Source organism: Acartia tonsa, chromosome 7, assembly GCF_053477335.1.
Source record: "Acartia tonsa isolate MP-2025a chromosome 7, ASM5347733v1, whole genome shotgun sequence".
Classification (NCBI taxonomy): Eukaryota; Metazoa; Arthropoda; class Copepoda; order Calanoida; family Acartiidae; genus Acartia; species Acartia tonsa.
The window spans coordinates 9,365,102-9,390,557 of NC_137266.1; the positions used below are offsets into that span (position 1 = coordinate 9,365,102).

At 29.2% G+C, this 25,456-nt stretch overlaps 1 protein-coding gene and 1 long non-coding RNA gene across 2 annotated transcripts; both read right to left on the bottom strand.

Moving 5' to 3' along the window:
* Positions 1–3,664: 3,664 nt before the first annotated feature.
* On the bottom strand, positions 3,665–8,716 carry LOC145324788 (uncharacterized). Its single transcript, XR_013881326.1, has 5 exons — positions 8,623–8,716; positions 5,574–5,643; positions 5,035–5,075; positions 4,172–4,259; positions 3,665–3,702 (listed from the first exon to the last, which is right to left on the bottom strand). It is a non-coding gene; the product is annotated as an uncharacterized LOC145324788 (long non-coding RNA).
* A 1,902-nt stretch (positions 8,717–10,618) lies between these two features.
* On the bottom strand, positions 10,619–24,736 carry LOC145324146 (uncharacterized). Its single transcript, XM_080166773.1, has 15 exons — positions 24,682–24,736; positions 24,547–24,601; positions 24,421–24,476; positions 23,785–23,843; positions 23,295–23,373; positions 22,774–22,865; positions 22,015–22,097; positions 21,816–21,862; positions 20,605–20,708; positions 19,927–19,966; positions 19,722–19,814; positions 12,105–12,168; positions 11,696–11,778; positions 11,208–11,256; positions 10,619–10,671 (listed from the first exon to the last, which is right to left on the bottom strand). Exons 7-15 carry the CDS (start codon positions 22,034–22,036, stop codon positions 10,619–10,621), a joined length of 555 nt encoding a protein of 184 aa, XP_080022899.1. The 5' UTR covers positions 22,037–22,097; positions 22,774–22,865; positions 23,295–23,373; positions 23,785–23,843; positions 24,421–24,476; positions 24,547–24,601; positions 24,682–24,736.
* Positions 24,737–25,456: the final 720 nt, after the last annotated feature.

Genomic DNA, 25,456 nt, shown 5'->3' on the forward strand with positions numbered 1-25,456 from the left:
TATACGTTTGAGAGAGAATATAATATTAGTAATTATGTTTATATTCTTATAAAAACTTTAAATGAAGATAGCTAGACTTAGAATAAAGGTATTAACACAAAATCAAAAGTGTTTTGAAAATTATGTTATTGTTGTTTATATCTGTAAAAAAAAACATTTGAAAACATGCCTTATAAGTGTCCTATTTTACTTATACTGGACCTACCTAAAAATGCCGGGACTCGAAATGGGTGCACCTGACGCTATATTCATGTTCACAAACATTGTTTGCATTGAAGAAATATTTACATAGACGTTGATTTTGTTAAAATATTCCTATCTTAACTAAAGTTATGAAGTTTTATAGATTTTTTAAAAATAGGGTAGCTTCGCTCCTCCAAAACAGCAAGACGTACATACCAAATGCACATTAGAAGTTAACAGGAGCAAAATTTATGTTATTTTTGAGTTAAAGCAAAAGAAATTACATCATTTCGTCAAATACAAGCTTTTTTATTGATGTTTACTTTTGTCTACCCTTAATGTCCCGTTTTTTGGCAAAAGATCCCACTGTGACCTTGAAGTTGTTACCGGCTCAAATGTAGACCTTTTAGTGAAAACTAGACCTCTACAATGAAAATTGATCTCGAAATTTCAATCTAAAGCTTTTTATCAAAAACTTCATATTTTCATGATTTTAACAAGAAATAATTAAAGAACTGCCAACCTAAAATAATGTAACAAGATTTCAAATATAAAGCAATCATAAAAAGTAGGCAGAACCGCCATTCCTGCCGAATAATTCCGAAAAATGTCTAAAAACATTGTTTTATTTAAATTGATAATTTGTGTAAGAAATTGAACTAAAACAGTAGCTATTAGTCTTATGAGAAGAGAAATGATGAAAAACTCTAAAAAATATACATTTTAAAGACATAAAATAGGAAAAAGTGCTTTTAATAAATTTCATGGCTCAACAGACATTGTCGCCAATAAAGAGAAAATTTACTGAAATAAAAAATTAAATGAAGGTAAAAAAATATGTAATATACTTATTCTCATATTCAACTTTAAAAAAAGCATACTAATAAAAAAATTAATATTGCAAAAAATAATTTGATTGTTTTTTATTAAACCAGGAATAAAGAGTAAGGCTTATCTTTAATTATTTTTCTTCAATAATTTTGCAGTATGAATTAGCTTTCCCAAATTATTGTAATTGTACATAAATAAATTTTTATACTTTCTTTCTTCATATGTTTATTCCTGGTGATTTTAATATTTTATTTCAATGTTTGTAAACAAACAGACAGAAAATTTGATGTTTTGCTTTATATCTGGTGTTAGGCTTTCATAATTTGGGGAATTAAAGGTGAAAATAAATATGCATTTGACGAGATAGCGATATATTTTTTCTTAAAATCAATTATAGGGCTAAAATCTACAAACAATACATAACCTATTTTTACATAACGCACATTGAAAAGCGATTTAGACCTTCATTTGGGCCACACTAATGGTTATTGCAAAAAAATCCGTCAAAATTAAGAAAAAAATCTGTCAACGCACAAATAAAACTTAGTTATTGATAGGCTGCGTTTTATAGTATTGTTCGTAGTCAACAATGAGAAGAGAATTTGGCAATTATTTTCCGGTATTGCTTCAAAACCGAGTAATATCCGCTGGATTAGAACCGGATCTCAGCCATACTGAAAATCATGTAAAGCATCGTATTTACAGACAATTTTCCATGAATGTAAAAATATAAATTATAAAATTAATATCAGGTTTGTTAGCCAGGGCCGTCGGCCTCTTGGGGTATTAAAATGTTTTTAATCTTATATTTCTTCATTTTAACATCCGCGGAATAATGTCTTCAATAACTTTTCTTACTTGAACTTTTCCTTTAGAAAAATTTGTAGATTTAAACTCCGATCCACATTTTGAACATTTGAAACAGGAGTCGCAACTTCTAAATATAACATTTTAAAGTTATACTATCAGCTGCATCACGTGTATTTAGCAGCTCTTTTATTTGAATGTGTAGGATTAGGGTAGAGAAATAGCCTAAAACCAAATTGAAGCTAGATTTAAGAATAAAATAGTCTGAAACCATCCTAGTACCTGTATGAAGCTTTCATCAAAATGAAGAACGAAATTGGTTAATTAGTTTTTGATTTCTTAAGCTACAGACAAAAAATCCTTACTACTTTATACAATAAGATACTTTACATAATAGGTATGTGAATTTAAAATAATTACATATTTAAATTGTTAAAAAGTATGGATAAGTTACAGGTAGGTAGCTTAGTTTGTTTTGGGTAAAATTCAAATGAGTTTTATTAACCGATTTATGTAGTTTTGACTATAGAAACGCATTTGACATTATATAATATTATGTAGGACAAAAGTTACGTCATATGTAACCCTCTCTTTCATGATTTCTTTTATAAATTGTCCGAAAATTTAATAGCTCTATAACTAGGACATGCCCAATTATACATTTCACAGTCCGTCAAGTACTACTTATTTTACTGTCGCTTATATCATATGTAATTGTAAGATAAAAAGTTAGACACTATTACTAGGTTCATTGATTGGTTGTTTATTACGTTAAGTTATGTTATAAAGGATGAGCAAAAAAATGCGTAGATTTTCAAAATCCAAATTGTCCCAAATTGTTAAAATGTCCCAACTGACATAAAACTTGACTTGCGAGTATATAAGTAATTATTAGACAATAATTCTTGCCAAAAGACGTGCGTACATTTTTAAAATTCAAATTGCGCGGCTTGTGTTAATGGTAGAAAAATGTTACGCATACCGTCAGAACCGCTAGGAGCTAGGTGGTAAAATGTCCCAAAATTTACTTGCAAGTCAAGTTTTAAGTCAGTTGGGACATTTTAACATGTAGCTCTCTAACTATACGTACCAGAGGAATCGTTCTTATATTTCCAAAAAAGAGACTACTTGTCGGTGTTAATGGTATGCGTAACATTTTTCTACTATTAACACAAGCCGCGCAATTTGAATTTTAAAAATCTACACATTTTTTTTGCTCACCCTTCTTAATAATGGGCAGCCCCGCAGGGTTAAAACCACTTACAGGGGTCCCAAATAGAAGAAACAATGCTCGATAGGAACTCTAAGGGAAAGCACCACAATGAAATATTGGATAAAAGAAAAGAGAATGAAAAGTTTGCAAAGTCAATAGAAAATGACATTTCTTAATTAAATATTGTTATAAAATCATAGAAACTTATATACAGTAGTACCTGTATTTTATAACCTACATCTAACTTTTGTATTATTAAATTTTTATATCCTATTATTTAAAGTAGTAAGGATTTTGTCTGTCTTTAAAGTTCTTGCTGACCATAGTTTACAATTTAAGGCAAACTTAACATAAGTTCCTGTATGGTTTCAGACTATATTATCATAGAGTTAATTGAGATGGAAAAAACAATTTCAAAGAACAATTGTCAACAATTTCCAACTAAAGATATAATCCTATATTTTTTCCATTAATTAGCGTATAACTTTTGTGCCAGCCACAAATAAGATGTTGATTTTTATAGTCAATAACAATTGCAGTAGGTCCATTGTTATTTTTAAAGATTGAAGTCAAAACAGTATTATTAATATTAGATATCAATTCAGCAGGTTAAAACTTTATAAATACTTGCCTAGTTTTCCTATGGAGATCATGACAACATTCTAAACCTGAATAAAGGGAGGAGTAGGTTGCGCTAAAAATCCGTAAAGGTTGTGAGTTTTAAGTTAAAACAGTAGTAGAACGATAAAAATTTATGTTAACTTGAAAAAAATATTGTCTACAGTTCTTTTCAATAAGAAATAAACATATTTAGTAACTTTTATCGTTCTACTACTATTTTTAAGCCTTAAAACTCACACCTTTACGGATTTTTTGCGCAAACCTACTCCTCCCTTTTTAAAAAGTTTTATTTTAAAGCTTCTGATGTTAATTATAGGTCTAGGCGGGTTCTCAAAGCTCTAATTGGTTAATTGGATATAATTACACCCATAGTAAAAAAACGCGTTAGTATATGTTGAATCATAATAACTTATCAGTGGTATGCATAATTTCCATAGTCGATATTTGGAAAGAGATTCAAACTCACCACTTCCCCGAAAATAGTCAGCTTTTTTGTACAATAAACAAATTTTCTACCTGACACTTTTGCTTGTATAGAGTTATTTGTGAAAAGATTTATTTTATCTTGTTTTGTTGGGGATAACAGCCATTGCTTCAAATCACTCTAAAAATAAGAAAAGTAATTTCGAAACGGGTTCGAGTATGGAGAAACCACGTCAGAAACATTAAAGTGTTGAAAACTATTGGTATATCTGGGCTGGACACTATTAATGGAAATGTCTTGGCACTTTAACAGGCGCAGACAAAGGTCGAGCAATCAAATAAATTGTTCTTAACCTAATTTCCTATAGGGCGTTAGAGTATTGCATCCCATTACTAGCGGATGGTGCTCTGGATTCTCTAGAAATCGAAGAAAAACCCCATCGGCCAATGAGGTAAAAAACTTGATGTTATTCTTACTTTAAAAATGTAACCAATCTTTTTTTTGGATCTTCTGCATTTCACGGTAAAATATTGCTGGTAAGCAATATTTCCAAAAATCTATGAATTTTAAAGGCTGCTAGCTGCTAACGGCTGATCGTACAGATCATACCTGCACACCATTTTAAGCGGCATAAGAAGGCCTACAAATAATCTGGAATAGCCAAGATCCAATTATGCACAGGGAAATCTTCACTGAAGAAAAAACGCGTAAAATAGGTCTTTTTCGCGCATTTCTCTGCACTGCGAGATAATTATGCATTATTGATTTATGGCTATTCCAGATTATTTGTAGGCCTTCTTATGCCGCTTAAAACTGGTGTGCAGGTATGATCTGTACGATCAGCCGTTTGGCAGCTAGCAGCCTTTAAAATTCATAGATTTTTGGAAATATTGCTTACCAGCAATATTTTACCGTGAACTGCAGTAGATCCTTTTTTTTAAATCATAAAATATACCTTTCTAAGAGGAATTTGTAGAGAGTATACTTCTGAACTTTCTAAAAATAAAGAATTTTTTTTTTTTAATTTAAAGGATAAACTAAATATAACAAATGAAAGGTTAGGTAGCAATTCTACTAATGTATAAAAACCGTTATTATTGAGCATTGATATACATACAATGTACATCCAATAACATTAATGACAGACGGTCAGACTGTCTAAATTATAAGTTAGCTATACAACTTTAAATACAAGAAATAAGATGCTTAACTAGAGATTCAGCCAATTATCACATGAAACAATATTTCAAGGAACAAAAGACTTATTGAGTAGCTGTTAGGTCAAGCCACTAAACCGAATTAGTTCTTTTTTTCAGAGAAGCTTCACATAACCCCGAGGTTGGTTTAAGCTATTTTATTTTTAGATTTAAGCTATGGAATAATTTTTTACTATTTTTCTACTCTCCTTATCCCTTCCAACACAATAAAGAGCTCATAGATGCTAGGGGCGCAGCGGCTAGTATAACATAAATGCAGAATACTGAAATGTTATACCTTTTGTGACAGATAGATGAGGGGATGAATTGTGTTTTAATCTCTCTGATATTGATTCAGAAATTTCTTCCTAAAATGGATTAAAATGTTCAAGAATACATAGGTTTGCTTATTTAAGAATTAAATAGTATATTCTTTCCCCTTGGAATATTTAGGATTTGACACAATATGAGATTATATCCCTATCTTCAACTGAGGATCTAAAGGCAATGCGGGAGGGGACATTAGGCTGTTTATTAAAGTGTAGCCCCCAAATTTTATAATAAATCAAGTAACAACTATGGGGACTATTTTTGAATTTTAAATGGTTGGTTTATTAAGTTTAGTGTTCAAACGTTTAAAGCAATTATTGAAATCTACTGAAGTGGTAATTTTATGGATCATCATCGGGGATGTAGATCAATTTAATGACCATTGTCTTATCCCTTTAGATCCCTGGTCTAGATAGAGATACTGTGTTCCATAAGTATGGAGTGTATTTTTCTTCCCACACCCCTGTAGTTTGTTGGAGGGTAGAATTATCAAAATATCCGGATCATGGAAAGAAAACGAAGAAGGGGGTTTCGTGGTATTTTTAGAGTGAGCTCTTGATAGGTTATTTTAGGTTAGGTTAGGCTTGGTTTGTTGTTTGAATTGCTCCGCAGGGTTAGAGCCCCCCGACAAAGGTTAGAAGCTACTGTGAAAATAGACGAAGCTTGCTGCTTCGTTTTCTATCTATGATCTAAATATACCTGTATAAACATGGACGGATAAAAATTATTTTTCTATTCTAGTTGTGTTGTAATTAATTCTAATTTATGAATTTATTCAAATTAATGGACAAAATTTTCCTTGCTAATACTTCCCCAATATTCCTGACAAAATGCATCATTGCAAAGTATTTTTTAATTGCCATACAATCTCCTACCCCTGAACTATATTTTCTAAACTAATAATTAATTGCTTTCAAATATACTTATGATAGAAAGATAGACATATTAAATTGTGTAGATAGATAGGGAAATTAAAATTGTGGAGAGAGAGAGAGAGTGGGAGTTTGTTAAGTTTCTATAAAAAAAAACAAGGAAGACAACATTCATTATAGCGAAGAACAAAAATTAGTCAGTAGGACAAACAAACACTGACACTTGTGAAAGAACTCAATGAGAAAGATAAAATAGTGTATCTTGTTGTCACATGAAACATAAAAAAAAAACAGATTAATTGGATAATTATTTCACACAAAAATTATTAAATCAAAATGCTTCAAATGCTTTTTGTAACGTTTAAAGAGTTGCTTTGCTTTATAGATTTTACTGTTACAAAAATCATTACGCTTAGTTTTAAATCGATAGGGCAATACTAACATGTCCAAATGTAACGAAAAGAACAATCCATTAATATTAGAAAAGCTTCGCTTTAAAAAAATAAATATTTATTAAAAAGCACTTTTATCTTAATTTGAGCTATCATTTTTTCTAAAGCAATGATTTAATTTGTAAAATGGTAGCTCTGAAAATAAGATGAATTAGTTTTAAAGAATATTTTTTATTCTTAGTTTAAGCACTTATCCCCATGAATCCCTGTAACTTTTGAAATGCATAAATGCAAAGTTTCTGAATAATACATAATCTGAAAAGTTCACAATCCTATCAAAAGTCAATTCAGCACTTTTAGTCATTTTACTAGGCACAAAGTTACACTGCAAGTACAAAAAAATTATTTTGCGCATTTTTTTAGAGAAAAAATCGGCGTTATCCTCTTAGATTTTTTTCAATTTTTATAGAATTTTCTCAGCTTGCACTTTTACCCATTTAATTAATAAACATAAAGCAGTTATTTACACATTAAAATAGTTTAGTTCAAGCTGAAATTGAAAGGCAGACAGAACATGATGTATATTTTTAACTAATTTTCAATTGTATTACACTGTACAACCTTTGTTATAAATACTTTGATAATGGGTATAAAATCCAGTTTAAATTATCCTTAGTAGACAAAAAATAACATTTAAGTGCATTTAAATTCAATGAAAAACGGAGAACAAGAACTTTTTTAGCATAGGCAAATTTAAGAATGAAAATAGAATTATCAAAGCTTAAGTACCGAATTTGTATCAATATAAGATTGGAGTCGTATTGTTTGCTTTCAAATAGGTTTATATGATAGATAGGTATACTTTTATGCTTAATTGGAGGTATGGAAGTAAAGAATAGAAGGGCAAGGGGTTAAATAACTGTATATTTTCGGGGTTGGAACCCTGAGCCGACTTTCATTTGGGTCTTTAAATATCAGCCAAAAAAATCGGGAATTATTAACACAGCCAAGTCGCTACAAGAGCTATACATAAATCAATTTACTATCAGACGAAAAAGGTTATTATTAAAGTTGTAAATTCTAAGGAGCTATCAATCAAATTACCCCCTAATACAGAAAATATTTCTTTTTCATTTCTTACTATATAGTCGACTTGAACAATAGACAACAACAAAAAAGAGTCATTGGTACTTTAATGTAAAAAAATGTGCAAAACTGTTTTTGATTATAGAGAAGCTTTGCTAAATTATTCAGATTTTCAACCTTGATATTTCAGCAAGGGTATAAAATTCATTTTTGATTATCCTCATGCTGTAAAGAGATATAAAGTGCATCATTGAATAATATGGCCCTATAAAAACAGCAAATTATGCAGAAAAAAATCATCATAAGATCATTTATTTGATTAATATACAATTTTTATCCTTTGTTATAATTTGTTTGTTTTCCTTAAAGTACTATAAAGACAAGGGAGGGAGGGGACATTGGGCTGTTTATTACACTAGTCCCCAAAGTTTTAAAATAACGTTTTCTTATTCGTAGGCTTAGCAACTTTGAGGACTTTTATAGATTTTTGATTGGTTGATTCATTTAGTTGATTGTCCAAGCGCTGTGATTTGTAAATCTATTAAAATCTACAGTTTCTATTTGTAATCTACAGAAGTTGCATTTTGTGTTTCATCATTGGGAATGTACATAAATGAATTGGCTATTGTCTTATCCCTTTAGTTCCCTGGGTGGTAAAAATACTTACATTTTTGTGTAGATTTTCCTCAATGTTTTTAATTGTCTCCTCTTGATGGGTCAAGCTTTCTCTGACAGATAGATTAATAAATAAATGAAGAAAATTTAATTATAAAAAGAAATTAAACTGATTTTATATTTAAATTTTATATAACTTTAAAAACATTTAATAAATGTATTGGGAAGCCTTCAATCTTAACTATAAAGCTTATAAAAAGACTTATTCAGTTTCGCTTTAAAATGAATAAATACTCATTTCATGTAGATAGTTTGGTTGTACTCTATTTTCATGTTTTCCAACAATAAACACAAACTCTGCATGTTAGCCTATTAGATTTATTATATGTGAATATTGTGACAGGGGAATTTTTGATGGATATTGGTTCATACTTCCACCATGTTTAAGGGATGAGATGGGATAAAGTCATAAGGGGGGAATTGGAGGATATCGATATATATGCCACTGAGATAAAATATTTTATCAGGGTATGTCTCTCACTATATATATCCACCTATTCTATATCAATTGTTAGCCTGCTGCTGGCTAATTGAAGAGCAAACTCAAAATTTTACACAAAACTTTGTTTCAGAAAACTGTGGTAAATTTTATACACAGTTTATTACTTGTTGTTTAACATTTGTAATTAGTTAAATGAGTACATAGACTATACATATGTGTAGATTAATACTAAGATATGAAAATAACTATCAAATTTTTTAATGTATAGAAATTATTTAATATTTTAATTTATTCAGTATTCTTTGTTGTCTAAATGGTAAAAATGAAGGAGCTACTAGTGCCTAATAAAAAACTACGTCATACATTACAAATGACTAATAATAGGCCAGTGTACATAGTAATTGACTTGTGGTAAAATGTATCATATGGCCTATCATTGGTCATTTATAATGTATGACATAATTTTTTATTTGACACTATAAGCTGTTTCGGTAAATTGGAGTTACAGTTCTTTAAATTGCTTTAAAAACAAAACATTTTTCATCAGTCTCAGCGGCAAAAAAAATATTTATATCAAGAAACCCTTAATTCTTATAGAAGACCTTGTAAATATGACCTTGATGAAAGATTCTTTGATTGATCTTAGCCTAAATATTGCCATAGATTATTTATAAAAGGTAGATAATTCAAGATTGTTTTGTAAGTTTAAATTAATCATTAAAACTAAATGTACAACCTTAAATTTTAAAACATTTTCTTTATTAAAATTTTGTATTTATTTTCATAAAATACTATAATTTGTGACCTATAGTAGATATTCCTTGAAGTTTCCTCTGATATTTTCTAAAAGAAAAGTATTAAAGATTGAGACAAAAGATGCAAAAGATAGTTTTCAAAAACTTTTTTAATATCAAGTTTTCTTCCCTTTACTATAATTTCTTGGCAAAGGACAAGTAGTATAAAGGAGATAAAAATAATGGAAAGCAAATATCAATGATTTTTCTGAGATTTTATGTTATTAAAAAAACTTTTAGTTATTAGTTTAGACTCTTAAATTATATAAGACCAATTATATTTCTTATATATAACTTTTTTTATAATATTACTATTTCTTTTACCTCAGCTTTTTGTACAGAATATTTAAATACACATGTAGTATGACTGCACTAAATATTGTATGGGAAATGAAAACAAAACTCATGAAAGTATAAAATAATAGTTTTTCTACTTATTCATTTTTCTAGATTTAAAAAAATATTATGTGTTTACTGCTTATTATCCAAAGTAACAATGATGCCTAGTTAATAATCTATGTACTATATCTAGACCCACAATTTATTTCCTTAAAGCCTTTGTTCAGTTATTCCAACTATTAACTGCGCCCTTAGCATCTAAAGGCTCAAAGGTAAAATGGCATAAAAAGCCTATAATCATCCTAGGACCTATCGGAAATTTCCTAAAAATGCAGAACTCAATTGGTTCAGCAGATATCGAAATCTCAAGCTACAGACAAAAAAAAACCTAATACTTTTAAACAAAGTTAAATCTATCTATCTATCTCCCTGATATTTGAAATTTGTTGGTCCAATCTGTGTTGTTCTGAAATTAGAGATAGGAAGAGAGAATAATTAAACATTGATTGAATGAATAATTGAATTGCTAAACCAAAACTTTCATACAAAACTACAAAAAAAAACTATTATTAGAAAACTATTAAAAATTGTTTGAATCATTATTAAATTTTTATGAAAAAAATTCAGTGAGCAAAATATTAGAGTAAAACAATAGAGGTGGGGAAGGAGTTGAATAACTGTATGTCCTCACTTTTAATTAGATCTTTAAAAATCAACCAATAAAGTCGGGAATATTAACACAGCCAAGTCACTACAAAAGAGCAGAAAACAATTTGCTAGCAGACAAAAAATGTACCCAACAGAGGGATCTAAGTAGTTTCCTGGTTATACATCTTTATTTATAGATTTATTAGATAAACTTCAAAAATTCAATCTTAAAAAGATAAAAAAAATATGTCTGCCGTTTTCTAGGAACTCTTTCAAAGAGTATGGTTGCATTTATTTCCATGTTATTTTAAAATATAATTTTTTATACTAAATCTAATTAAATGTTCACAATACCTGCTAAATTATTAAGTTGGGCCTCATTTTGCTTCTCTAACACAGAAAACTAAAAATAAAAAAAAATATTTCATAAAATACAGTTATCCTAAGAAAATTGTTATTTTAAAAACAAGGATGACAACATCCTAATCTATAAAAGCATCAAAAAATCGTAGTTGGGAAAACGGACAAGGTGATTTAAACAGCTAGCAGTTGTGTGAATCAAGAATGAATAATGTGGCATGACTAAGAGACCGGCGGACCAAGTAAATTTTCTACTGAATGCTCAAAAGATCAGCTGACTATCTTTAAAAGTAGCCAAGGAAATAATATTGAAATCGTTACTCACTGACTTTTCAACCTTAAATTGACAAAAAATTTAAGTTTTTTTTATTTTTGTTGAAAGATTTTTGAAAAAGCATTGAAATCTCAATAAATTGGAAACCTTATCATCATAAAAATTGCTAAATCTTTCTAGCTCTTGTAAAAATGTAAATGAAAGTTACCTCTCTATCATTCTTATCTTGTTTATGTTTCAGATAATCCTCTCTCAAATTATCCAAGTTGCAGGCATAGTCTAATGATTTCTCTTAATAAAGAAAATTAATGAAAAAAGTATGTTTTATATATTACTTGGTACTCGTGGTAACGTCCCTAGAGGCCTCTAGGGGCACTTGAGGTGGTGGAGGGTTGAATTTGAAACCCCTTAGTTTCAAAAAGATAAAGTAAAAACAATATTTGATGGTGTTTTTTTTGAGTGGTAACCTTCCACCAAAAAGATATAAAACTTCCCAAGACCTGTGAGGAGCTACACTGTAAAGATAAACTGTATTGTTTTAGCGGTTAGTGAGATCCTTTGGTACAGACAGACGCATAGAGATAATGTTTACAAAAGGATTTTAATGAATAATTTACCTTTTATAAAACTCTGTTCTACTTCTAATTTAGCTTGATTTACTATTTGTTCATGTTGTAAATCCTAAAATTATACAAATATTCCTGAATTTAATTTATCATTTTATTAAATAATCCTAACTTTCAACAAAATGGTTTATATCAATACCAAAAAAGGTTTGCCTTATAAAAGACAAAATCTAAAATTACCTGTTCCTTTTTTTGAGAAAACAAGCACAAAGAATAAATAAACATAGAGCTTAATTCTAATATTTATATTTATTAGTTAAAAATAATTAAAAATGCATGAAAGAGGCATTTTTTTCATTCTCTATAGCTTCAATAGAATTTGTTAAGCTTTTTACACATATTCAAAAAAATTAATTCTGAAAAGACATTAATGATTCTATTCAAATGTAGACAACAATTGATTAAAGATGTTCGTTTTCAATGTATTTTTTTTCAGGGATCTACAGCCGCCCTTTCAGACTTAAGGGGGCTCTAGCTTGATATTGACTTAGGTTGTGTTTGATGCAGATTGGGGAAAAGACTGATTCTGTTGAGTAATTATTGAAAAATCGGTGTTATCCCTTAAAAAATATTTTTTTAAATTTTAAAAGTACCTGTTCCATTTTTTTTAACACGCATTAATGATAATAATTTTAATATTTATATTTCATGGTTAAAACTAATTGGATATACATGAAAGAGGCAGTTTTTACATTATTTTTACATTCATTAGAATTTGTTAAGCTTTTTACACATATTCAAAAAAAAATATTCTGAAAGGACATTAATGATTCTATTCATATGTAGACAGTAATTGATTTAAAATGTTTCTTTCAACTGCAGTTTTTCTCAGGGACCTAGAGCCGCACTTCAGTCACGTGGATTAGACTTAGGGAGGCTCTAGTTTGATAATGGCTTAGGTTGTTTGAGGCAGAGTGTAGAAAAGACAGATTCTGTTGAGTAATAATTGAAAAAATGGGCGTTATCCTATTTCATGGTTAAAACTAATAATGATATGCATTAAAGAGGCAGTTTTTATTATTTATTTTTAATTTCATCAGAATTTTTAAAGCTTTTTACACATATTCAAAAACATAAATTCTGCTAGGACATTAATGATTCTATTCAAATGTAAACAGCAATTGATTTAAATTGTTTCTTTTCAACTGCAGTTTTTCACAGGGATCTGCAGCAGCAACTTCAGACTGAGACTGGTTGAGGGTTGTTCAGGATGTCTGAGATATTGATTGACATACCCTGATAGGGCTTAATTCAATTTTTTTGCTGTTGCAGAAGGTGTATTTTTGTTAGGCTGAAAATGATAGTAGCCTAGGCCAAAGGTTGCTGAGGCTTATTCTATGACTTCTTGTGTGGCTTATTTTACACAGCTATTGGTGTGGCTTTTGTTCTTTGTCTAGGATTAGGATGGCGATCCATGGTATTTATTATTGTCCTATATTTATATAATATTTCAAAATATTTAACAAACAGTATATAAAACCAAGCCTGCTAAAGAGTTTCATTTTTTGTATAATGAAAAAAATAACTAGAATAATATTTTTGTGTTTTGCCACGGGCATTTTTTTCTTTCAAATGTACAATTCAATACAGAAATATGTTTCTTTCCCAATTATTACAGCAAATTCATTGGTATCGGTTAAAGATATTGAGCTTCCGATAACCTACATTTGTCAGGTACTGTTCTACAGTGTGTTTTTTAACAGAAAAAAAGTACTGTTTAATTTAACAAACTTACCATTGACAGAGTTTAATAATCAATATCTTAGTTTTGCATCATATAAATATATACCAATTTGTAACAAATTATGCCTAAAACCCTGTTTTTCATTGAATATGATTTTAGAAAAAAATAGCAAACCAATATTAAATTCTGATATTATTTTTCTGACTAAAAAAATCAAAAGCAGTCAGCTCCCAAACGGCTGGAAGATACTAAAAACAAAAATCTGTCAATGGTAAATGGGTTAAATTGAGGAACACTTTTTCTCTTAAAAAATACAGTTTGTTTTGTTCTATAAAAATTCCTGTTATAAATTTATTCTACAACATGATATACATAGCCTTTCTGAAGCAAAATAGCCGTCTGTACCTAAAAACATGAATAGAAATTATCTGAAAAACCAATAGTCAAGCAGAATTTTTATGTTTAATTTAAGCAGTCAAAAATAAGTAAATATGTTTTAAGGAGGATCAATTTGATTACTCAAACACACTTGGGTATGGTTCAGTAACAGGCTTTGTAATGGGAAATTTAAATGGAAATTATACTTGGAAAGGAAAACATGGAAATTTGACATATGAGGAGCTGCTACACATGATATATGTCCATGATTATAAAGATCTTAAATATGACAATGAAACAATCATATTTCTGATGCCATATGGTTTCTGTTTAACATTCAACAAAACAACCACTCAGAAAGTTATATATTGGTCTGTTAAGAAGTCTGTGTTCATGTTGACAGATCCTGCCAAAGTTAACAGTTTTAAAACTAATGAGATGGAAAATTCTAGGATACAATTTGGTCCAACAACTGATGGATTATTTGATATATCAGCATATGAGATTCAATATTCACTTCATGATTCACGCATTCAGGATGGTAAAGCTTGCACTGACTATGCTCGTTTAAAATCCAGCTATGAAGAATGTATTCTGACTGTTCTGAAGGCTAGATTGCTGAAGTATTACAATTGCTTACCACCCTGGTTTCCAAAACCTTCAGACCAAACTTGTGAAAAAGATAAAGAAATTAAGGTTGAACAAGAAAACCAGGGAAGCATTCTTGAGTACTCTAAGGATAGAATAAATTATGATATGAATGAGCTTATATTAGGCAGGGAATTAGAAATGCTGAAAGTCTGCTTGCCACCCTGCTTGAAAATGGATGTAAAAATGATCAAGGCTTCTTATAGGTAAACATATGATTTAATCCAACATTATTTTTAATTCTCAAAACAGATTCCATCATATTTCAGTCAGGGATACTTACAAGGAACAACGCAGAATAAAATTCTAACAGATTTGATGCAAACTTTAAAACATATTTTTTAAAGATCATTAAGTTTGTAAATGTTAAACTAAATTTAGTTCAGTTGAGGCACAAGCATGTCAGCAATTTTTTTTCCTTCTCAATTTAGCCTTTATGGAAAATTATTTTAATCTATTCCAATATGAATCATTGAAAGCTTAATATTTATAGATTTAGAAAAGCACTTTATAAAAATGATGAGACTAGAGACCTTTCTTGTTAAATACTTTATTACATAAAACCTTTAAAGAATTAAAAATAAGAATGTTTTTTTCAAATGCTTCAAATTTAATGATTTCTACTTATAGGGCAAATTGGAAAACGAAGGCAGACTTACATCTTATTACAAAAGACTCTGTTACAGTGCACACTGATGTATATGGATATGACATATTCAGTTTGGTAGTGGACTTAGGAAGTGCTCTTGGTTTGTGGCTAGGGTTATCTGCTCTCACTATTATGGACTACATTATTGAAGCTTTTAGTTACATTAGAAGCAAGTACCAAAGATATGAGCTCAGCATTAGACCTTGATTATTAGGGTGGGTTCATATCGGAATTAGACAAAGAGGGGATATGCAAAAGATAAAATTAACCTTTAAAACATTTCTGACCGAAAAAGAATTTAAAAAAATTGAGTTTTAGAACGCAACCACTAAAAAATATATTTGATTACTTATTAATATGCAAAGACGACATTCAAAATTTTTTTTTAAATCAGAACTATGGCTTCATGGTGCTCCCTGGAAAGGCCTTGAGGAGCTGAATCAGGAACTTTTTTTCCGTTTCAAAATATCTCGTTCCTAGCCTTAGAAATCACTAAAAAAACCACATTTTTTAAAGGTTTATTGAGAATTGTCCAATTTGTAGAGGTTTTTTAGATTTTCTCAGGCTAGGAACGAGATTTTTTGAAACAGTCAAAAGTTCCTGATTCTACTCCTCAATGCCTTTCCTGGGAGCACCATGAAGCCATAGTTCTGATTCAATAAATTTTTGACTCCCATATACAAATACCTTTACAATTTAATGTCTGGTAGTCAGCGGTTTTAAGACTTAGGATAAATTTTAAATCATCCAGAGGTGTATTATACTCATACAAATCATTTGCAGATCCCCGCTTTGGCCTCAGAAAACAAATGTCCAATATCAACCCACCCTATTGATTATAATGCTTATTTACTGCTTATTAATTAAAGTAATCAATTTTTAATTTATAAAGTAAGATGTTTCATATTACAATATTAACAGTGATTAAATTGAAATATTTCATACTTTCTTTTATATGAAATATTTTTTAAAAATCCTAAGCTTTATTAAACTTAAAAATTGCACTTTATGAAAAAAATTATTCTTATTATTCTAATTATATTTTATTCTATTATAATGTTCTATAATCATTGCAGAGTAATTTAATAAAAAAACATGAAGTTTGCATTTGTTTAAATAAAAATAACTAAGAAATAATTACATTTAAATTTGATTATTTTAAAAATAATAGCTTTCACAAATAAATTTTAATCATTTTATTTTTTCATAATCTGAAAGGACTGGAGGTCTGGAATTTCTTTGTTTGATATTTTACTTTAAATACTTTATTGAGTTCAACATATATTTATTCTCTTTGCCATGATGACTAGTTTGGCTGGCCATGATGGCAGCATTATAATTATCTATTATTACATATTCAAAATTCTTGAATAGGAACAATTAATCCATTCAAGCTTTAGAAATTATTTAATCATTTTGAAAGAAGTTTTTATTACCAAACATAAAAGAAAAAGAAAATTAAATACTTAATGATAGTATTAAATAATAATAATGTTCTGCTTTTGAACTGTGAAAAAAAAGTAAAAGAAAAATACTTGGAGGATTTTTTTAGTTTGAAGATTTTTTTTCTCTTAATGTTTTTGAAAAAAAAATTAAAAATCCCTAGGTAAACATTGAAAATCCCAAGGGAAACATTGAAGAACTTGAAAAACATGGAAGAACACTGAAAAAAAAACTGATAAACACTGAATAAAAATTTAAAAACAATTAAAACCTTGAAAAATACATTGAAAAGAAAATCTTAAAGAGACTCGGTAAAATTCCTAGTGCTTGTTAACATTGAAAATCTAATCTTTATGGTAATCAATATATCTTTCTAGAGCTTGTAAAAATGTGAATGTTTCCCCTACAAACAAAAACATTTATAATTTTATACTTTTCTTATACTAGGTCCAATCTTTTAGTGTTCACAGAGCAATATTTGTAAATTCTCAAGTTAAAACCCAAACAAAAACATCAATTAATGCATTTCATTTGTAAACATTAAATTACAAAAAAGGTTGCTTATTTATTTCTTTTTCAATACAAAACATACATATTATTATGTATAGTTAAGGACAATGATTTATGTACAGTACACAGATATTAGTAAAGACAATATGGCCAAATAAAAAATTAGTTTTAAAAAAATTTTGATAGGAAAAGCTCATAATCTTATTAAATCAATTAGTCAGTTGTTTTATAGTTGGCTTTAATTCCAGTTTCATTTATGCAGCCAAGTGCACATTTACTTTGAAATCAAAATTATGATTTTATCTGCTAAGAAATGTTGTTTGGAAAATATTTTCCCATATTATTTTGAAACTGATATCTAGTAGATTAAAAGCGGTGGTTAGCCATACTGAAAAATTATTTCTAGCATTGTATTATATCCAGTTTTCTACAAATATAAAATGTACAATCATAAGATTGTAGCCATTTTTTCAGGGCTTAAAAAACTGATTTAAATCTTAAAATTGTACATCTCATATCTGCGGAAAGTTGTTTATAATATGATGCAAGACATAACTATTACCTCTAATCTTTTGCTTTTATATTAAATCACAAGTTTAAACTTTTGAATTTTTATTTTACTGTCCTTACTCACCAGCGTTTTTAATTATAGAACTTTTTATGCATTACAATGAAATTGTATACATAATAGTCAATGTAAAATTATTCAGTCAGTTTGGTTGGTTTGAATCATAAACATGGAAAAGTTAACAAGATTGATTTTTCTGTGTTTTGTGACAGGAATGTTTCTGTTCCAGATGTACAATTCAGTCAAGAAGTATATTTCACCTCCCATTATAAAAGCCAACTCTCAGCTTTCAATTGAGGACATTGAATTGCCTATAACCTATGTCTGTCAGGTATGTAAGTTTTTTTTAACAAGAATATACATTGTTAATTGCACTTTGTAAAATATTTTTATATAGGATGATCAGTTTGACTACTCTAACACCCTAGGGTATGAACTTGTAACTCATTTCTTAATGGGATTGACTAATGGACACTATTCTTGGAGAAGCAAATATGGAAATTTGACATTTAAAGATTTGCAACATAAGATATTTCACTATGATTACAACAAATCCTCTACCAACAATTCTGAACTGAAATTTCTGATGCCATATGGTTTTTGCTTAAAATTCAACAAAACTGTCATTAAAAAAACTCGATTGTTTTCTGATAAAAAGTCAATATTTATGATAACAGATCCACAAAAAATTAACAATTTAAGAACTAATGAGATGGAAAATTCAAGAATTAAATATGGTCCAACAACTAATAATCTGTTTGATATGGCTGCATATGAAATTCAATATTCCCTGTATGATTCCCGCATCCATGATGGCAAAACTTGTACTGACTATACTAGCATCAAATCTAGTTATGAAGATTGTATTCTGTCTGTTCTGAAGGCTAGATTATTGAAATATTACAAATGTTTGCCTCCATGGTTTCCCAAACAATTTGGTCAGACTTGTGAAGTAGACAAGGAGATAGAAGTTCAACATGAAAATCCGGGACACCTTTTAGAATACTCAGATGAAAAAATAATGTATGATATGAATGAACTGATTTTTGGAAGAGAGCTGAAAATGCTGAAAGATTGTTTGCAACCTTGTTTGAGCCAGGATGTCAAAATAGTATTAGCAACTCACAGGTAAATAAATTATCATAATATTATATTTGTGTAAGAAACTCACTTCTACCAAGACTAGTATGCTGAAGCCCAACTGTATACCTGTTAACCAATTTGGGCTTCAATGTAATAGGCTGGGTACAAGATTACATAATTAACATCAACTCTTTGATTCTTAATTTAAATTTAAGGTCAAACTTTGCTGGTAATGAGGCATTCTTGTATCTGACCACAAAAGAAACTGTCACTGTGTATACTGATATTTTCAATTATGATGAGTTTAGTTTAGTTGTAGACTTGGGAAGTGCCCTTGGATTATGGTTAGGATTATCTGCTTTAACCATAGTGGATTACACCTTTGAAGCACTTACTTTTATCAGGAGTAAGTTTAAGAAACATTAATTAAGCACCAGATCTTAATTGATATATTCTTATAAATTATACTTTGTTTAACTTATTTTATTTCTCATCACATTTGTAAATTTTATTTGCTATTATACAATTAAAATTTATATTAAAATTTTATTCAATCCTATCGACTATGGTTTCTACCTCAATTTAAACTCTGAAAACAAACTCATAACCATAGAAAAACTGGTGTACATAAAAAAAGATAATAACCTGAGTCTTTTCAACTGTATTATGCAGAAACTCTAAAGATTTTTGTAGCTGAGATACTTGCACTTCTTGTTTGGCCAAGTTGGTGCTAATTTTCTGATATATATATATTTAAGTTATAAAATGAAGTAATCTAATTAAAATACTATTTAATTTCTTTCAAAAATTTTAGGTTAAACTTTGTATAAGATATCAAAAGTGAACTTACTTCTTTAGATTCAGATTCTGCTCTCATATTTTCCTCCTCTCTAAAAAGTAATATTGTGATATGGAAATGAAAACAAAATAAGTTCAATATTTGGTTAATATTTTTCTTACTAATTTGTTCAAATTTTCAAATACATTAATTTTTCTTTTATTGAAAAAGCTTCCCTACAATTGACAAAACTAGTTTGGTATTAATATTAGTCTTTTAAGAATAAAGTAAATTAACTAATTTATTAAATAACTCACCATTGTTTTATGTAGTCTTTTACAAAATTATTTTTAAGTGATTTTATTACAATTTAGCCTTTATAAATTTCATTATCTAGTTGTTTTGTATAAACCTTGGCATATTTGTTATTTGTTTCTTCAATAAAACAATTGAAAAAACAATAAAGTTTGTATAAGTATGTTTTGAAACTATTAAGATGAAATATTACATTTAGTTGTCCATGTTTTATGTTAAATTTTTTTTGTAACAGGTCAAGTGTGTAGAAAAATATTATACAAATCAAAGATAGAGAAAAAGTTTATGCTATATCATTTAAAACATAAAATTTTACAATTTTATCAATATTTGGTTAACATAGGAATTTAAAAAATATTACTTAAAGGAATTTATTCTTTTATCTTTTCCTGGTTAGTTTGTTAAATAAGTTAAGTCTTATAGAAAAAAATATACCTTTTATATTTGAAATAAATCCAAATTATAAGTAGAATGATAAATAACCCAGCTAGAATTGATAAAATGATAATGATAACTATTACTACCGTACTTAAACCAGCCTAAAATTTATAAGAATTATAAATAAATACATATAGAATAGCGCATTTTAAATTGAACATTTAATTGAGAATCTAAAAATACATGCGTCTAGATAAATTTGTAAAATTCTATTATATATAACTAAAGTAACAGGATGTTTGTCTGTCTGTGTGTCTGTCTGTACCGAAGGATCTCGCTAACCGCTGAACCGATCGGGTTCTCCTTAACAGGGTAGCTTCTCATAAGTCCCGGGAAGGTTTATAACTATTTTGGGGGAGGGTACCACCATCCTCCCAAGATAAATGACAAAAAAATCATTTTTTTTAAAATTTAGGCGAGACTTCAACGTCAAATAAGGTGGTATCGTACATAAAAAATGAACTTTAACAAACAACAACATTTAAAGTGCCACTAGAGGCCTCTAGGGGCGTAGCCGCTAGTTATATATATAGGAAAAAAATAAAAAAAAACATGAATTGAAAGTAAATCGAGAAAGTTGCTCAAAAAAAGACATGTGACGTCATAAAATGATAGATTATCCATAACTTTTTTAGGGGAAGTCTTTCCCGCTTCTCTTCTCATCTCTAACATTTTTAATTGACTTTCTCCTTTTACAATTGAAAATATTTTGTAAGTTCAAAATTGAAAAAGGAAAAAGAAAAGAAATGTAAATATCAATGAGTCAGTTTTACTTATTTGATATTTTGACAGACATATCCGTGTAACAAAATAGCTGTGCTACTCCACACCAGGGCTATGTTATCCTATTGGTAGCAAAACTGTTTGAAAATTTTAGCAAAATGTAAGGCCAGTGTTGTGGGAGTTACAGAAAGAATAAAGATATTGGGAAATAAAGATAAAGAACATTTTTAGTCAAACTTTAGGACAGCCCAAGGTAAGGTATTCTTATTCCCTTAACTGTACACCACCTATTATTAATTAGGATAGGCTGAGTAATTTTCACCTTTTTACAAATGTTTATACGTTGAAGGGTCGGAATAAAAATCAAACAATCCAGTATTACAGACTGACAGAAGGGCAGACATACGAAATAAAGCTCTCTTGAGAAGCTTCACTGTAAAAAAATTTAAATAAAACTCATTCATATAATACTAAAATATACATACAGAATTTTCAGATGTCGTCTTAATTTCAATAGTTTGTGGAATTGTATCTGAAACAAGTCTGTGAATTATTCTAGTAGCAAATAATATACAAAGATTAAACAATTTTAATATGAAATGCCCCAATGTATAGGAATTATGTTATGAAATGCAGAGAGTTCTTTTTTAGATAAATAAATGAATGTTTTTTTTGGATTGATACCTGCAGATATTCCAGGAGCCATAACTTCCAGATCAGGAGGTGGTATAGAAGGAGGGGAAGGCTCGGGTGTGGTTTCTGAACTTCTTGGGTTAAGAATTTATTATCTTTTTTGTTGATTTTATTTTATTACATGTTCATGGAAAAAGCTAAGTGTGTTTGCTTGGTATATTAGTAAGCATTAGAAGATAAGCTAGATGTACAACGCATATTATAATGAATTAAATACACCCCATGTAAAATGATCGTTGTTTGATCACTAGTTTTAAAACAAAAAAAATATTAAACCAAATTACCCTGAGTTTTTGATAACTTGAATTTAAACTATGGGCACACGTATATTTTACAGTCCAATGTCGCCTTCCTGAATGCTTTTATTACAATTCATTTAATATTGCTAGTATGCCAGCTTCATTTCTATTGAAAAATATTCCTATATGTTCTATAATCAAATGCGATGTTAAAGTCAAACTGCTCCAAAAGTCAGTTAAATAGAAAGATATGACTTTTCACCCAGGGAGGAAAGGGACATTGGGATGTTTATTACACTTGTACCAAAAGTTTTATAATAACGTTTTTTTTTCGTTGGCTTATTAACCTTTGGACTATTATTGAATTTTGGTTGGTTGGTTCAATTAGTTGAGTATCCAAATATTTTAACCACTAATTGAATCTACAGAAAAGGTAATTTTGTATATCATCATATGGGATGTACATCAATTTATTAGCCATTTTCTTATCCCTTAAGAGTGATGCTCTTACCTAAAACTAGAACCACCATCAGGACCAATAGGAAACTCAAAATTTCCATAATAGAATCTTGTCAATATCTGATGAGAACTTGCTACAAATTCCTATAGAAATATATGCGCATTTAAAAGGCAATTTTTTTTTCAAAAGCCTGTTTTTTATCAATTAGCTTAACAACTTTAGGGACTTTACTGAACTATCATTGGTTGATTCAAACGTTTCAACCAATAATTTTAATCTACAAAAGGGGTAATTCTGAGTATCATCAATTTATCGGCCATTGTCTTATCCCTTTACATCCCTAACTGGGAACACATACTTACACATCAAACTACTTTTAATACATTAATGGTAAATCAAAATGGAGTATTGATTTTTATTCTTCTTGGTTTCTAAAATGTATTTTATATGTCGTCCTCTATAAAAAATCGACCAAAGTTGTGTATAAAGATTAATTTCTAATTGGAAGATTTTTGTTTTTTGATTAACAGATTTTCCAAACAAACAGAAGTAAACAAAATTAAAATATTTACCTTACAAGGAAATCCATCAATAGATTTTGGTGAATAAATAACGTTAATTATAATTCTGGCTTTTTCACAGGGCACCCAACTATAATAAAATCAATAAGTGTTTACAGAATATTTCAGAAAGGTCCTAAGTTTTACTGTGTTCGACCAACAATTCTGATATAAAAGTAACAGGATGCCTATCTGTTTGTACCGCTGAATCTCCTTTAAAAAGAGCCCCTCCCCTACTTAATCTTTTAAAAATATTTCCATAAAAATACACTTTTATACAGCTCTGGCAAACAAAATGGAGATCGATTTAATGAAATTTATATTAATGAAATTTTTTTGTGGAAATTATTAATTAACCCTTACAGATCGGGCCCCAATTCCCACCTTAATAGATCGGGGGGGGGGGGGGAGGCTAATTTAGCCCCCCCCCCCTCTATCTCGGCTCCTGTTACAGAGAGAGAGAGAGTTTCGAAGCCATACTGTAAAAGTTATTTCAACTTACTTTGTATAAAGTAATATGTCACAATATAGAAGTTTCTGACCATATATAAAAGTAGTAATCTATAATAAATATATGAAATAGGAAGCTTTTATAGGCCCATAAAAATGACGTCAAACTGGCTTACCATTGGTCAATTAAAATTTATTCTGGCTTGCTCCTGGTATTAGTCAATCATTGATAATTTGTATTGTATGACGTCATTTTATTATAGGCACTTATGAGCTTTATAAAATAGTTTTTGGTTGTATTTTCGTAATAGTGATCATGCTGGAATAGGGTATATCAATATTTAATCAGAAGGCAAAAATTGAAATTTCTCTCTTCCCTTCGAGGACGAAACCGTTAGAAATTACAGTTTTTGCTACATGGTCATTAAATTAACAAAATAAATTGGAAATCTTTTCACGAAAGTGCAATATTACGAAAATTCATGCATAAATTTTTCGTATTTTAAGCGAAAATGTAATTGTATTAAAAAATCATACTGTAATTGCATAATACAATATTGTTTAAAATGCGATAAATTAATTTAAAGACAATTATTATTTATTAACAATTTTTGGTTTATGCATATAAAAATATTATGTTGGTAAAAATGTTTTTTATATAGTCGATAATACTGATAAAAAAGTTCACCTTTTCATGTTGTATAATCAAATTGTTATCTATTCCTCTATAATCACCTTCACAACCTAGAAAAGCATATTATGTTGTAAGGCAGCAAATGAATTATTGTGATAAAAATCTAAAAATCTTTTTAACCTGTTAATTTACTAAAATCACATCTTAAGTCTCCTTGTATATTAAATCCTTCTATCTAAAAACATAAGCAACTTATAATAACATTCATTATTTTGCAATAAATAAAATTTATTAAATTATCAATTAAAACTGTACCTTCAAATTGGCAATTAAAGAATTCTTTTCAACTAACACCAAACTTTGATTTTTACCACTTGAAATTAAATTAACATACACATCTTAATCATTACAAAGCCAATAGAATATTGAGAAAAAAACAGAAGTATATATCGTATTAATTATATTGCACATACGAGAATGTACTGGGACAAAGTGACTCAAAATCAGCCATGTGACATCATAAAAATGAGGAAGATCAGAGAATAAGTGGGAAAGAAAACCCTTAATAAAGAGATGAATAATCCCTCATTTTTATGACGTCACATGAGTCATTTTGTCCCAGTACACGGGAATAGGTTTCCAAATTATTCTGGAAGTTCTCCTCTTAGATTTTTTTTTCAATTTTAAAAATTTGAGTCCCCCCTTCCCCCCCCCCCCCCCCCGACAACGAACAACTATTTTAGTTTAGGTTAGGTTAGGTTATAGGCCAGGGAGCCAAGCGCTGCGGCTAGGCAGGCAAGGGGGCTGAGCGCTCCGGCTAGGCAGGCTAGGGAGCCGAGCGCTGCAGCCAGAGTAGTTCGTTGTCGGGGGGGGGGGGGGGGGGAGGTGGTTGGTGTACCTTATTCTGTTACCATAATAATCACATAATAATAATTATAATTTCTACCTACTTAGGCCCCGAAGGGGAAGGAGAATATTTGGAATATTTATTTCAGCATGGTGAAAATTACGAAAAGACGCTAATAGTTGTTTATCAAATCATATTATAAACAGCTTTCCACGGATATACAATTACAAGAAAAAAACCAGT